At 49.8% G+C, this 14052-nt stretch overlaps 1 protein-coding gene across 1 annotated transcript in view; it reads left to right on the forward strand.

Annotated features, from left to right (window-relative positions):
• The window catches only part of VSTM2L (V-set and transmembrane domain containing 2 like), a 76450-nt gene extending 64672 nt beyond the window's left edge, over positions 1 to 11778 (forward strand). Inside the window, 2 exon segments of the mRNA XM_087931964.1 lie at positions 11415 to 11576; positions 11578 to 11778. Coding sequence (XP_087788090.1) covers positions 11415 to 11576; positions 11578 to 11751 — 336 coding nt within the window. The 3' untranslated portion in view covers positions 11752 to 11778.
• The last annotated feature ends 2274 nt before the right edge of the window (positions 11779 to 14052 follow it).

A 14052-nucleotide genomic window follows, 5' to 3' on the forward strand; every position in this document is an offset into this window, starting at 1 on the left:
GGTACAACACTTAATAATACTCATACGGTACAATAAGCAATCAAATCATACTAGGATTATCAATGGCTGTAGAATAAAAAAGGAAATTAGAAAATCCAAGAAGACCAGCGAAAAACAGTAAAGATGTGAATAGGAAATTAAATATGCTAAGAATTGTTACTGTAATTAGATACATTTTGTGTAGTAGTATGAAGTAAGAATAGAGCAATGATATTATAGTAATGAATATGTACTAATTGTAATGGTTATTGCACAAGATATTTATACCCAGAACGACACACTGTTTAAATGAAAGATGGAATGTTTATATAAATTTTTTTTTTAAAAAAAAACCCATACTAGAAAACAGTCAATAAAAATCGTAAGGATACAAGCAACCAAGTTACAGTCTTACAGTCATAAGTGGGAGGAGACGGGTGAAAGGAAGGATAGGAAGATTAATAGTAACAGTAATGCAGACTTAGTAAAGAGTTGGACAGTGTTGAGGGAATTAATTGTTTAGCAGAGTCCAGCATCCGACAGCTTTGGTTCATTCCAAACCAGAGATCCTTTCCGTTCTTGATTAAAGCAATTGTCATCCTTGGCCACTTAAAGATGGGTGGACTTCACTTCCCAGAATTCCCCAGCCATCTTGGGCTAGCTTCTCCTCCTCCTCCAGCTTGACCGGCTGGGGGATTCTGGGAGTTGGAGTCCCAGCCATCCTCAAATGGCCAAGGATGAGAAATTTGATTTGAAGCAGCAAAAAACCCCAACAACCCAGAGTTTTGAGCCAACTGAAAGGTTAAGAAAGGAGGCTCGAAGCCGTTTGACGCTATCCAAAATGTGTTCTTGGAAGGGGGACCCCCTTCGGGGCCGGATGGGTGGGCTCCTGGGGGCCCATAAACTTTGAGGACCTTCTCCTGCTTCTGAGATTAAAAAATACAGGCGGCTGAGATCCTTCCGCAGATGGGAGACTCATCAAAAGTGATCGATCTTTGGTCTTGATGGAGCCAGACAGGCTTAGCCAGTAATGTTCAGGCTGGGCTAAAAACCTTGCAAATTTATTTCTCGGGACTCGCCTGGTTGCATCGGCCTCTTCCGAGGCTCACTTGGGAAAGGTTCTTCCCTGGGCAGGGGACGATGGGCCCTGTTTAGGCATTGTAGGAGAGAGAGCTGTGTTAATCGTTGGGGGTCCAAAAATCAAAAAGAGTCAAGGAATTGTTCTAGGCCAGTGTTTTGTGTTTATTTTTCCCAATCTTGGCCACTTGAAAATGGGTGGACTTCAACTCCTAGAATTCCCATTCAGCCATCCTCATTTTCCCCTCCCACCAGGGGTGGGATTCAAATTTTTTAACAACTGGTTCTGTGGGCGTGGCTTTGGTGGTGGGCATGGCTTGGTGGTCATGTGATTGGCTGGGCGTGGCCAACCCAACATCTCCTCGTCTGACCTCTCATGACTGTGGGGAAGCTACAACAGTTGTAAGTGGAAAAACGGTCATAAGAAGTCACTTTGTTCAGTGCCATTGTAACTTTGAATGGTCCCTCCACACAAGCAAAGTACCAGCAAAGGAGGGGAAAAATAACTCCAGAGAAGTTCCTGAGACAGGAAGTCTAGTCCTGCCAAGAATGTAATAAGGGTTGACGGAGAGGCAGTTTCTGTAAGCAACACCAGAATGTTTCCTTCCCGCCTTCCTTACAGGATTAGCCCTGTAATTTCTTCTAACAACCGGTTCTCCCAACTGCTTAGAGTATTAACCACCGGTTCTAGCGAAAGGGTGCAAACTGGTAGAATCCCACCCCTGCCTCCCACCCCGTAGAGGGGAAAGATTGCAGAGAAAGGGATTACAAGAGAGTAAGAAGGCCACGATGGGGATACACATCAAAAGGAGTGCATTTGTGCCGGGGAATTCTGGGTGTTGGAAGTCCATCCATCTTCAAGTAGCTAAGGTGGGGAAAGGTCCAAGCCTGGCTTGTCTCATAAGGAGAACTAATGCAACATCTACGGCCGAATCCTAGTTCTTTTGCAAGCATCATGGTTTGTATCTGTTGGAAGAATTATCCTTCTGGGTTCAGTTCCAAGTGGCGGGGAAAAGACACTGGAAACATGGTGACTGCTTGGAAAGATGGTTTAATGGTGGACAGGACCACCTGGCTTGGAGCTCCAAAGTGAAAGGGACGGTCGCAGGCTTCAAGATGTCGGGTGAAGGAAAAGAAGCGCCAAGAGGTTGAGAGACCTGGGTTTTATACCCTCTGTTGGGCCCCACCTTATTGTTTCCTGTTCCTGTGTAAGAAATGTATCCCAATGGCTGTCAGACTCCCAGTGGCGGCGGGGTGGGGGTGGGGTGGTCTTAGCTAACTTTGTAGGTTTTGTCTGGACCACTTGGAGAGAGGCCTTTGTTATGTAGATTACTCTGGCCGAGGCCTTAACGGCCTGCCTGTTAACAAAGGTGGGCGTGAGCTTCTGCTTCTGAGTTTCTACTTCTCTTTTTAGGGTAAATGTTCTGCCTTTTTTAGTATGTCCTAAAATATTTCATTTTCCAAGGGGAGAGTTGGATGCCTATTTTCTTTCTCTTCCCCTTTAGCGGAGTTTGAGCCAGAGAAAGTCACGGGAACAGAGTCAGCTAATTAGTTAAGAAAATACACGTTTCTCCTGCCCTCTCAAGGCTCCTTCCGTGCACCGAAAGCTTTTGCAATTATTTTCCTGCTCATTTCAGCGGAAGAGTTTTTTTTTCCTTTTTTTTCTAACCCCCCCAGGATAAATATAGAAGAATATTTTCAGAGCGCTTCGCTTCTGACATGATGTTATTTTAATACCCGGCTAATCAGGCCCACGTTCTTGTAACTCGCAACGGCGCGTAAGAAGCACGTCCTTCCACTCCCAAGATTCCCTAGTCAGACCAAAGGAAGGGGCACCCCAATTGACCGTAGAGGTTGCGTCCTCGTCTCACGGCCGTCACTGAGCACTTGGGTCACTGCAGGGACTGTGTCTGATTTGGTGACATTTTTGTGTGTGTGTGGCCGTCATTAAACAAACACCGTAGGGTTTAATGCCAGGTCTGAAGTTGTGGGTGTTCCATCACTGGAGGGTTTCGAGAAGAGATTGGACAGCCGTTTGTCTGAAATGGTATAGTCTCCTCCTTGAGCAGGGGGGGTTGGACTAGATGACCTCCAAGGTCCCTTCCAACTCTGTCATTCTGTTAATTGACTTGGAGACATGTGGACTTCAACTTCCAGAATTCCCTAGGCAGCCTTGCAATTAAAAAAAAAGTGGGGAATAATTATTTTTTTCCAACTTGGTACATAATCGTCCATGAATAAATCCTTACTATTTGCCCTGAAGAAGATTCCTAAATATTTCACATTTTCCGCAGTAAAATCCATCTGTGTATAAATTGTTTTGCATTTTCTGCCCATATCAACCTCTTGGTTTTCTCTTCGTTAAATTGATTGCCTACCGTTGAAGTTTATTGTTGTATAGGGGTTAACGCCAGGTGTGAAGGTGTGAGTGCTCTATCACTGAAGGTTTTCGAGAGAGAAAAATTGGACAGATATTTGTCTGAAATGATATAGGGCAGGGGTCGCCAGCCTTTTGGACTTCAAAAGCTCATCGTTTTAAATCCCACGGATCAGAAACCCTGGGAAAATCCCCCCAAAAAGTCTGCAGGAAAATCCCCTACCCCGTTTTCCTATCGATCAATCGTTCTCCCAGGAACAGCCTTTGGTGGCAGAAACTTAAGTCCAAAACATGAGCAACACAAACTGTAACTTCAAGTCCAAACAAGCCAAACGGAACTAATTAGTTTGGCAGGGCAGGAGCAAGAATTTCAGACTTAAAGGCACGGCAAAACACACACGGTTGGAAAGATGCCAGGAACACAGATAAACCATGATGACACAGGATAAAGTCACATTGGCTCCCAGCAGTCTGCCTCACGCAGCCTGCCTTTCTTATCAACCGTCTTCCCAGCCGCAGCTAATGAAAGGAATCAGGCCCCTTTCCTCCCCCGTAAGCCATGCAACCCACGTTGCTCCCTTCTCTGTTCCTCCCTGCATGCCCTAGGATGAAGAGTCTGGATGAAAAGTCTGGTCTGGGTCTTCCTCTGAATTCCCTCTCCCTTGTTCTACCTCTCTCCTGCTCTGCCCAGCCAGACTTTGCCCTTCCCCAGCCTCCCCCACAGCCAACGGAGCCCCACTCCCACTCCGTGTCAGCTGTCCGGCTTCCTCCTCGGATTCAGACTCCGACAGGGGCCTGACAGACCCTCTTTTCCCCCTCCCCTCTGGGTGGGTCATAAATCAGATTCCCCAATGAAGCACATTCACAGGCCGGAGGTCATCAATCATGTTCTCCAGTAAAGGATTGTTGCAGGCCAGAAGATCCGGTAGGCTAGATACCATATTTGTAAAATAAACGGTGGGATGTCCTTCTGGTACGACACCTGTATTCTGCGAGAATGGAAGCAACCCCCACTTGGAGGGCTTTCGAAACACACACACACACACACACCCGTTTTCTGCTTCCGAAGCCAGAACCTGTTTCCAGGAGCGAGCGAGAGAGGCGGGGCTGTATCTCCAGATCGGGGAAAGGACCCCGTGGGGATGAGCTGTGCGCATCCATACGTGGGAAAGCCACCTGCAGCCTCAGGCATTTCTCCCCTCCGAGGGGTTCACGCGTCGATGATTCAGAAATGGGGCTGCCCCCAGGAGAGCCCCGCTCCAGGGTTGTCTGGGGAAGAGGAGCCCATAAATTTTTCCAAGGGCGAAATTAACTTTTGTGCCAACTTCCTCGGGAAAAGGCCCAGGGGTCCCGTAAAGAACATTTTTCAGCCCTCCAGGAATGAAACGGAGCTCTGGAGTTGTCAGGCTGTAAAAAAAAACCAGGAAAGGGACGAACGAGGCGGCTCGGTGGCTTAGACGGCGAGCTTGTCAATAAGAAAAGTCGGCAGTTCAAGCGGTTCGAATCCTTAGCACCGCTGTTGGGAGAATTATCCTTCGGGGTTCAGTTCCAAGTGGGGAAGAAAGACACCGGAAACATTGATGGCTGCTTGGAAAGATGGTTTAATGGTGGACAGGACCACATGCCTTGGAGCTCTTGGATGAAGAAAAGGGCAGAAATGCTGAGAATCCCTGGGTTTTATCCCCTCTGTTGGGATTTGAATTGGAGCTTGTATTCTGATTGGTTGTCAGGCTCCCATGGGGCCATGCAGGGGCAACTCTGTAGGTTGTCTTTTGAGCATCACGCTTGGCTGAGCCTTTGCTGGATGATGATGTAACGAAAGGGCTTTGGACAATTCCTATTATAGCTCTACTTGGAGTAGATCTTTGTTATGTAAAATAGACTGGCCCAGGCCACAGTAATGGCCCGTTAGCAAAGGTGGTGGGGAGGGCAGAGTTTCTGCCTCTCTGAGTTTCTACTTTTCTTTTTTAGGGGAAATATCCTGCCTTTCTAGTATATCCAAAAATACTTCATTTTCCTAGGAGAGGGGTGGGTTTTAACTTCCAACACCGCGTAACGAAGGGAGCTCCCGTTCCTTGTACCAGCAACTTCTGCCAATCTAGCAGCTCAAAGGCATGTTTAAAAAAAATGCAAGTAGAAAAATAGGGACCCCTTTGGTGGGAAAGGAACGACGTTCCGTGCACCTTCGGAGGCGTTTAGTCCTGCCGGCCACAGGACCACGGAGACGTCTTCGGACGGCGCTGGCTGTTCTTCGGCTTTGAAACGGAGATGAGCACCGGCCCCTAGAGCCGGAAATGAGTAGTACATAGGTGCGAGGGGAACCTTTACCTGTACATAAGAATCAGAGAGCAGATTTGCGACCAGCTGGGAACTGATCCGTCCAGCTTCCTAGGATTCTCCCATGGCCAAAAGGACTCCATCTGAGTAATCCAGCTAATCTTGGGGCAAATAGTTAGGGGAAGAGGCAGCACAGAATATAGAACAGTGGGGTTGGAAGAGACCTTAGAAGTCTTCTAGTCTGACTCCCAGCCTGTGGCAGGAGATCCTACACCGTTCTAGACTTCCTTTGGGCTTCATGGTGTGGATACACAATTACACAGGATCGTAGAAGAGTAACAGAGTAACAAAACAAAACAATACAGTTGGAAGGAACCCCAGAGGTCTTTTAGTCCAACCCCTTGCTCAAGCAGGAGTTTGTACCATCTCAGATAAATGGTTGTCCAGTCTCTTCTTAAAAACTTCCAGTTGGGGAGCATTCACAGTTTTAGCAGGGAAGCCATTCCACTGGTTAATTGTTCAAATTGTCAGGAAGTTTCTCCTTAATTCCAGGTTAATTCAGGTTAATTTTCCACCCATTGCTTCTTATCCTGCCTTCAGATGCTTTGGAGAATAGTTTGACCTCATCTTCTTCGTGGCAGCCCCCCAAATATGCTATGATCATGTCACCCCTTGTCCTTTTCACTAAACGAGACATACCCAATTCCAGCAATCGTTCTTTGTATGTTTGAGCCTCCAGTCCCCCGATCACCTTTGTTGCTCTTCTCTGCACTCTTTCTAGAGTCTCAACATTTTTTTTTAAAGAATAGAATAAAATAGAATTCTTTTTTTATTGGCCGAGTGTGATTGGACACCCAAGGAATTTGTCTTTGGTGCAAATTTGGGAGTTCAAAGTCCACGAGTCTTAAAGTTGCCAAGTTTGGAGACCTCTGCATTAGGGTCTCCTGCCCAAGCAGTGGGCTGGACTAGAAGACCTCCGAGGTCCCTTCCAACTCTGTTATTCTATACCGTCTAAGTATTCTAGAATTCCCCAGCCAGCCACAATCTGCCCGCTGGGAGCAGTCCTTTCTGGAGGCCGGTCCAAGACTTCACGACCAGAGCTACTGGTGTTGGAAAAGAGGTTGGGGGTTGGGGTTGGGGTTGGGGACAGAGACCTCAAGGGTGGCTTGGCCATCCCCAAAGCACGGAGACAGTGGTGGGATTCAAATAATTGAACAGCCGGTTCTCTGCCCCAATGATTCTTTCCTACAGCCAGTTCACCGAACGGCACAGAAAGTTAACAACCGGTTCTCCCAAACCGTTGCGAACCGGGTGAATCCCTTCGCTGCTCCTTGCACAAATGTTCCCCAATAAGTAATGTAAGTTCTCTGCCAAGCTCAGTGAGCACAAGGGACCCCAGCTCTCCTCCTCCTCCTCCTCCCTTCTAGCACTGACCTACTTGGGTCTCCCAAGAAAACAACCTAACTCAGAGAGCACCAAGGACCTTACAATCATCTTTGTCCTCCTCCTCCTCCTCCTCCTCCTTTCTTTCTTTCTTTCTTTCTTTCTTTCTTTCTTTCTTTCTTTCTTTCTTTCTTTCTTTCTTTCTTTCTTTCTTTCTTTTCTTTCTTCCTTCCTTCCTTTCTTCCTTCCTTTCTTTCTTTCTTTCTTTCTTTCTTTCTTTCTGTCTTTCTTTTTCTTTCTTTCTTTCTTCCTTTCTTCCTTCCTTCCTTCCTTTCTTTCTCTTTCTTTCTTTCTTTCTTTCTTTCTTTCTTTCTTTCTCTTTCTTTCTCTTCCTTCCTTCCTTCTTTCTTCCTTCCTTCCTTCCTCCTCCTAGCTTTCTTTCTTTCTTTCTTTCTTTCTTTCTTTCTTTCTTTCTTTCTTTCTTTCTTTCTTTCTTTCTTTCTTCCTTCTTCCTTCTTTCTTTCTTTCTTTCTTTCTTTCTTCCTTCCTTTCTTCCTTCTTTCTTTCCTTCCTTTCCTTCCTTCCTTCCTTCCTTCCTTCCTTCCTTCCTTCCTTTCTTTCTGCAAATCCTCCTAGGATATAGTTATCTGGCTCCCCGGAAATTCTTCGGCGCCTCTTTTCTGAGCCCGTTCTGACCGGCCCGCTTCTTCGTCTTCCTCCCTTCTCCTTTGTGGGAAGGGCTCTTTTTTGTCCATGACCTTGTCCCGCTCTTTAAACAAGGGAGCATCTCAGCCTACGGAACGGCAGTGGGGAAGGGGGGGGGCGGGTGCCTTCCCACCCGCTGAGATTATGGGGAAGGGAGGCAGTGGCTTCAGGGCGAGTAATAAAAGCTGATTTATGGACCCGGCTCCAGAACAGCATCTGCAGCTCGTGAGCAAGTCTTAAATTTCATTAGGTGATAAATTCCAACAGCAAAAGCCGTTTGCTAGGAAAGCTAATTAGCTCCCACGAGCCACAGACATCGACTCCAGTAGCCTTCCTGGGGGAGACTTCCCTCCCCCACCCTTGATGGATAGGAACTGGGGGGTGGCTAGTGGGCCAGAGGGAGGGGGCATAGGTTGGGTTTGGGGCGGCACCGTCTCTGGCTTTCTCTGCCCTTTTCTGCAGTTTGGTGAGGTTTGATCTCTGGACCTCCAGAAGGTGTGGATCCTCCATCGCTGAAGGCTTCTAAGAAGAGACCAAACAACCGTTGTTTCAAAATGGTTTAGGCCAGTGATGGCGAACCTTTTTGTTGTGGTGTGCTGAAAGTGTGCGGGCGCTGGCACTCACAATCCAATGCGCCCCCCCTCCCCGTGCGTGTGTGTGCAACAACCCCTGCCCTGCCCCCTTACCTGCACTGCGCATATGTGCGCCTCCCAGCGGATTTTCAAACGGGCTTGAGGCCATTTTCGCCCCCTCCCTGGGGGCTCGAGGGAAGCCACTGCAACCTTGGGAGGCCGAAAAACAGGCCCGTTTCAGCACTTTTGGTATTTCCGGAAGGCCCCTGTTTTTCGGCCTTCTGAGGCTGCAGAGGCTTCCCTCGAGCCCCCAGGAGGGCGAAAATGGCCTCAAACGGGCCAAAAATCAGCTGGGAGGCCCACGCATGCACAGTGCAGGTAACTTTGACTGGGGCTTACAGGCCCGCACACAAATGGCTCTGCGTGCCATCTGTGGTACACGTGTCGTAGGTTTGCTCTCATGGGTATAGGCTCTCCCGTTTGGGTTGGACTAAAAGACCTCTAAGGTCCCTTCCAACTCTGTTAAGCTGTGATTCTGAGTCAGGAGAAATTTCCTAACGGTGAGCACAACCAACCAATGGAATAGTTTCCCTCCGGAAGGGAACGGTGGGTGCTCCATGACTGGAGGCTTTCAGAAGAGATTGGACAACCAGCTGTCTGAAATGGCACCCTATAGGGTTTCCTGCCTGACCAGGGGGTTGGACTAGAGGACCTCCAAGGTCCCTTCCCACTCTATTATTCTATGTTCTGTGTTCCAGAGGTTGAGCGTGCTCCAACACTTGGAGGTTTTTAAGAGTGACTGGACAGCTACTTGTCCAGAATGGTATGAAGGTCTCCTGCTTGAGCAGGGGGTTGGACTAGAAGACCTCCAAGGACCCTTCCAACCCTGTTATTCTGTGTTCTATGTGCTAAGCTGACTGTCCTTGGTCAAATGTTGGGATACGATGCACAGAAAATCCGACTTTCTTGCATTATGGGGCCTGGTCTGTTTAGTTCGTGACAGCCAGGGGTGTCCACAGACTGCGGTCAAAACAACCCATGTGGCGCTACCTTGATTTTATTTTTTTTTGAGGTGTGTGTATGTGTGTGTGTGTGGTGTGTGTGTGTGTGTGTTGCAAACACCCCTGAATTGGCAGCTTAAAGAGATAAACATCACCCCATCTCTGCCAGGAAGGTGTCCGATGTAGACCAAAAGGGGACACTTTGTGTTTCTTTCTCTGCTGTGACCGTCTCCACACCACATCACAAATGTCCCTGGAACGTACAGAGTATCAACTCATTAAAATATTTCTGTGGTCTTTGTGGAGTTGCCAACAGAAAGGGAGGGAGGGGGGGAGCAGTGCAGCAGCTTGCAAACCGAAAGTGCATTCCACAAATGTTTTCAAAGATAGTAACTAGGCGACTGAAGTTTCCCCTACGCAAAATTCTAACTGGAGAGCATGATGGATGACTCTGGGCTATGGAGGTGTCCCATTGGAGAATATGAATTAGGATACACCCGGGGCCAAGGGGGGCAGTGAATTATGTGTCTCAGAGTCGGCTACACCCAGGCAGTGCCGGACATGTTAACTCCCAATAAACCCTTTTGAAGTTTTAGAAGTTTGGCTCGAGACTCGTGATTTAAATGGGGGTAGCTGCCGGAATCCTGACACAGAGCTTGTGCGGGGTTTGCAAGGTTGTTGTTTTGCGCTGCGTTGCCAGTTCTGTGCACGTTGGCAGGGATTTTGTGCGTGAGGGAGGGGACATTGCAAGCAAACCTGGGAAGGACCAGGAAATGTGTGCATGAGGGGTGCATTCCCGCCACTTAAGGGATACTGAAGGGGGCTTAAAGCATTCCCCAGAAAATCTCTCTTCCCCGTCCCGCAGCGTGCACATGGCAGGCATTCTTCTGAGGTGTGCGTGTGTGTGTGTGTTTGTGTAGGGGCCTCCCGCCTCAGTCACAGGCATTCATAAATATAACTTTGCAAAAGAGAGGGAAAAGAAGTCGACACAATTCTCGGGAAAGTCACAAACGCACCACATGAGACCTGGGTTTTCCCTTCCTTCGGACGGCCTTTGAAGCTGCATGCAAAAAACCACGGCATTTTTGTATGTATGTATGTATGTATGCATGTATTTCTTTTGCTTGGCAGGTGCCAAGTGACTTTGCAAACAGCAAACAGTCCAGGGTGCCTTAATGTTGTGTCTTAATCTTCCTCCTCCCCTTTTTCACTAGTACAACAACAACCCTGTGAGGTGGGCCGGGCTGGAAGGGAAGGACCCGCCCCAAAGTCACCCAATGGTTTTCTGTGTCTAAGGCAGAAGTAGAACTCACCAACTCCTGGGGGTTGGCCCAAAGTCAGCCACCGAGCCGGCTTTCATGCCCAAGGCAGGACTGGAACTCACAGCCGCCTGGTTTCTAGCCTGGCATCTTAACCTCTGGATCAAACAGGCTCTCTCCTTGGGATCATAGAACTAGAGTTCTGGGCACCCAAGTGGTCATCCAAATGGACTTTATTTTATTGTATATTATATTATATTATATTATATTATTGTTCTGTTCTGTTCTGTTCTGTTCTACTCTACTCTACTCTACTCTACTCTACTCTACTCTACTCTACTCTGCTCTATTCTATCCCATCCCATCCCATCCCATCCCTATTCCTATTCCTATTCCCATTCTATTTCTATTTCTATTTCTATTCTTCTTTCTATTCTTTCTATTCTATTCTATTCTATCTATTCTATTCTATTCTATTCTATTCTATTCTATTCTATTCTATTCTATTCTATTCTATTCCTATTCCTATTCCGTTCCATTCCATTCCAATTTCTATTCTATTCTATTCTATTCTATTCTATCCTATCCCATCCCATTCTATTCTATTCCATTCTTAATTGCTTTGCTGCCCACCCCCTGGGGGCGTCATCCAAGGGAGGGAGGGATGGGGGGGCGGCAGAGAGCCTCTGCCTCGGGATCCCGGGCCGCGCGGGGGGAGGGGACCCGGAAGGTCATCTCTCCCACCCCCCCTCCACCCTTCTGCTCTGCTCTCTGTCCCCCGCAGGTGGTGAAGGTGGCGGGCAGCAACATCTCGCACAAGCTGCGCCTCTCGCGGGTCAAGCCGGCCGACGAAGGGACCTACGAGTGCCGCGTGATCGACTTCAGCGACCGGCAGGCGCGGCACCACAAGGCCAAGGCCTACCTGCGGGTGGAAGCCGAGGACAGCGGCGGCGGGGGCGGCGGGGGGGCGTCCCCTGCAAGAGACGCAGCTGCTGCTCCTGGCCGCCGGGCAGAGCCCCCGAGCGCGGCAGGCCGGCCGCCCCCGCCCGCCTCACCCGCCCCGCCTGGCCAAGGAGCTGAAGAAGCGCTCGCTGGACGAAGCCCCCGCCTGCGCCCGCTAGAGACCCCCGCCCCACGCCCGCCCGCCTGCGCCCGCCCGGAGCCCCGGACCGCCTGAGCTGCGCCCCGCGCAGGAGGGAGGGTCTCCATCTCCGCGCGCGCAGGACACCCCCGTCCTCCTCCTCCTCCTCCTCCTCCTCCCCGCCTCGCCCGGAGCTCTTGGACCGGGGAGGGGGGCGTCCCCTCCTAAGACCCCGCGCAGCCACAGAGCGGTCGCCACGAACTTGCTAAGGAGGAGGAAAGGAGGAGGAGGAGGAGGAGGAGGATCGCTCGCACCTGGACTGGCGCAACTGCGCGCCCCCCCCCCCCTGTAAATAAGCCCAACCTCTCTCCCCCCCCCCCACCGCCAGCCACCTCCGAGGCTGGAGCCAAAGAAGGCGGCGATGGGGGAGTCGGGGAGGGTGGGGGGGGTGGTCGGGGATCCTGGGAAGGTGGGGAAAAAACTGGGGAAGGGGGAGGTCTGTGGGCTGGGAAGGCACCCCCCTCCCCCTTCTGCCCCAGATCCTCTTCTGCGGGATGGGGAGCGGCTTTATCCCGGCTGCACATTCACACAACATGCTGGTTGGGGTTTCTCCGGCTTCCTTAGAGTTCCCCGCCGCTCCGTGTCTTGTGCGCCCCGTGCCCCGCCGTCCGTGGGAAGCCCGTGGATGGGCCGCTAGAGTTCTCCTCCCACGGCGGCGAGGGGGGGGGGGAGGAGGGAGGGGAGGGGGGGTTAGCATGTTGTGTGAGCTCAGCTCTTAGAGCCCCCCGCCCTCCCCGCCTTGAAGTTTCATGACTCGCTTGTGCTTTTTTGGGGGGGGGTGGGGGGAGGGTGGGGGGTTTGTTTTCTTCTTTTCTGTTGAAAAACAAAAAAAAAGGCATATTTATGCTTCTTCCCATCTTATGATTATGAATATACCTGTGACGTGTTTCTATTCCAAGAGAGAAGAGAGAGAAATATATATATATATCTACACACCTGGGCAAATCCCTGGAAGAGGGACGGGGGCAAAAAGGGAGGAGGGGTCGTTTTCTCTTTCGGGGTCGGGGTCACATTTTCAGGAGTGCTTTGTATTCCGAGGGTTTATTTTATTCGTTTTTTATATTGAAAAATAAAATGAAATGAAAAAAAAAACACACACACAGGGAGGTTCCGTTTCAGAAGCTCAGATTAGGGGGTCGCTTCTAGTGGGGGGGTCCCCGGCATGGTTGCAAAGAGGGAAACCCCTCCCCCGTTTAAAAAGGGTGCGATCTGAGGACACCCCCCCCCTTCTCGATTGAGGGGTCCAGTGGATTCCCTCCCCCCCCCTGCCTCCTTGTTTTGCTTGGGGTCTTTTTTGCCTGGATTTATTGAGGGGAGGGGGCTTCTTTCTGGCAATGGGAGGGGGCAGAGAAGGCAGGTTTTATTGGCTGACCCCTGAACAGAAAAGACAATCATGGTTGGTTTGATTGTATGTCCCCACCCTCTTCTTCCTCCCTTCTGCACCCCTTGTACATATTTCTATTGGGGGGGGGGGGAATGTCTACATCAGGGTGGACTTCAATTCCCAGAATTCCCCAGCTGGGGAATTCTGGGAATTGAAGCCCACCCATCTTATATCTGCTAAGGTTGCAGAAACCCCGGTTTAATGGTGGTTGTTTCCAATTGGATCCAACCTTTTATGAGGCAGACAGGCAAGCGCCCCACAGGCCAGGAGATCCACCCTAGTGGATCCCCTGAGAGACCCTTGCCACCCCAAAGGAGCCCCCCCACCCCCCCCCAAATGCTGCACTGGCTGTTAAGTAGAAAAGCTGGGGGGGTGGGAGGAAGGGGGCAGCGGCGCAAGCTGCGAAAGCATCCTGGCGCTGTGCAAAGTAGTTTGTGAGCAGTGGAAGTGAAATAAAAGATCTTTTAAGCGGAGATCGCCTCGTGGCCTCCTTTCCTTCTGAAACCGTCAAGCATTCACCGTTGTTGCGAAACCAACATCAGAGGCAGGGGCTGGAAGCACTCTGGACATGCCCAGGGACCATGGTTCCTTTTGGGGGGAGGGGGCAGGTCATGTGATCACCCTTTGTGACTTGCCCAGCTGACTTCTGACAAGCCATTCAGGAACCCAGATTTGCTTAACAACCAGGGCAAAAAAAACAAAACAAAACCAAAAAAGGACAATAAAATCTGGCGACCTCTTGCCTTGCTTAGCAACAGAAATTTCTGGTCTTGGATGTGTAAAGCGAGGAGGACTCAACATGTAAAAATGGTGTGCAGTGGTAGCCAAAAAAGCCAATGCAATCCTAAGTTGCATTAACAGAGGGATACGTTCAAGATCTAGGGAGGTACTAACGCT

The sequence above is a fragment of the Pseudonaja textilis genome, chromosome 3 (assembly GCF_049901715.1).
Source record: "Pseudonaja textilis isolate UNSWEBS1 chromosome 3, rPseTex1.2, whole genome shotgun sequence".
Lineage (NCBI taxonomy): Eukaryota > Metazoa > Chordata > Lepidosauria > Squamata > Elapidae > Pseudonaja > Pseudonaja textilis.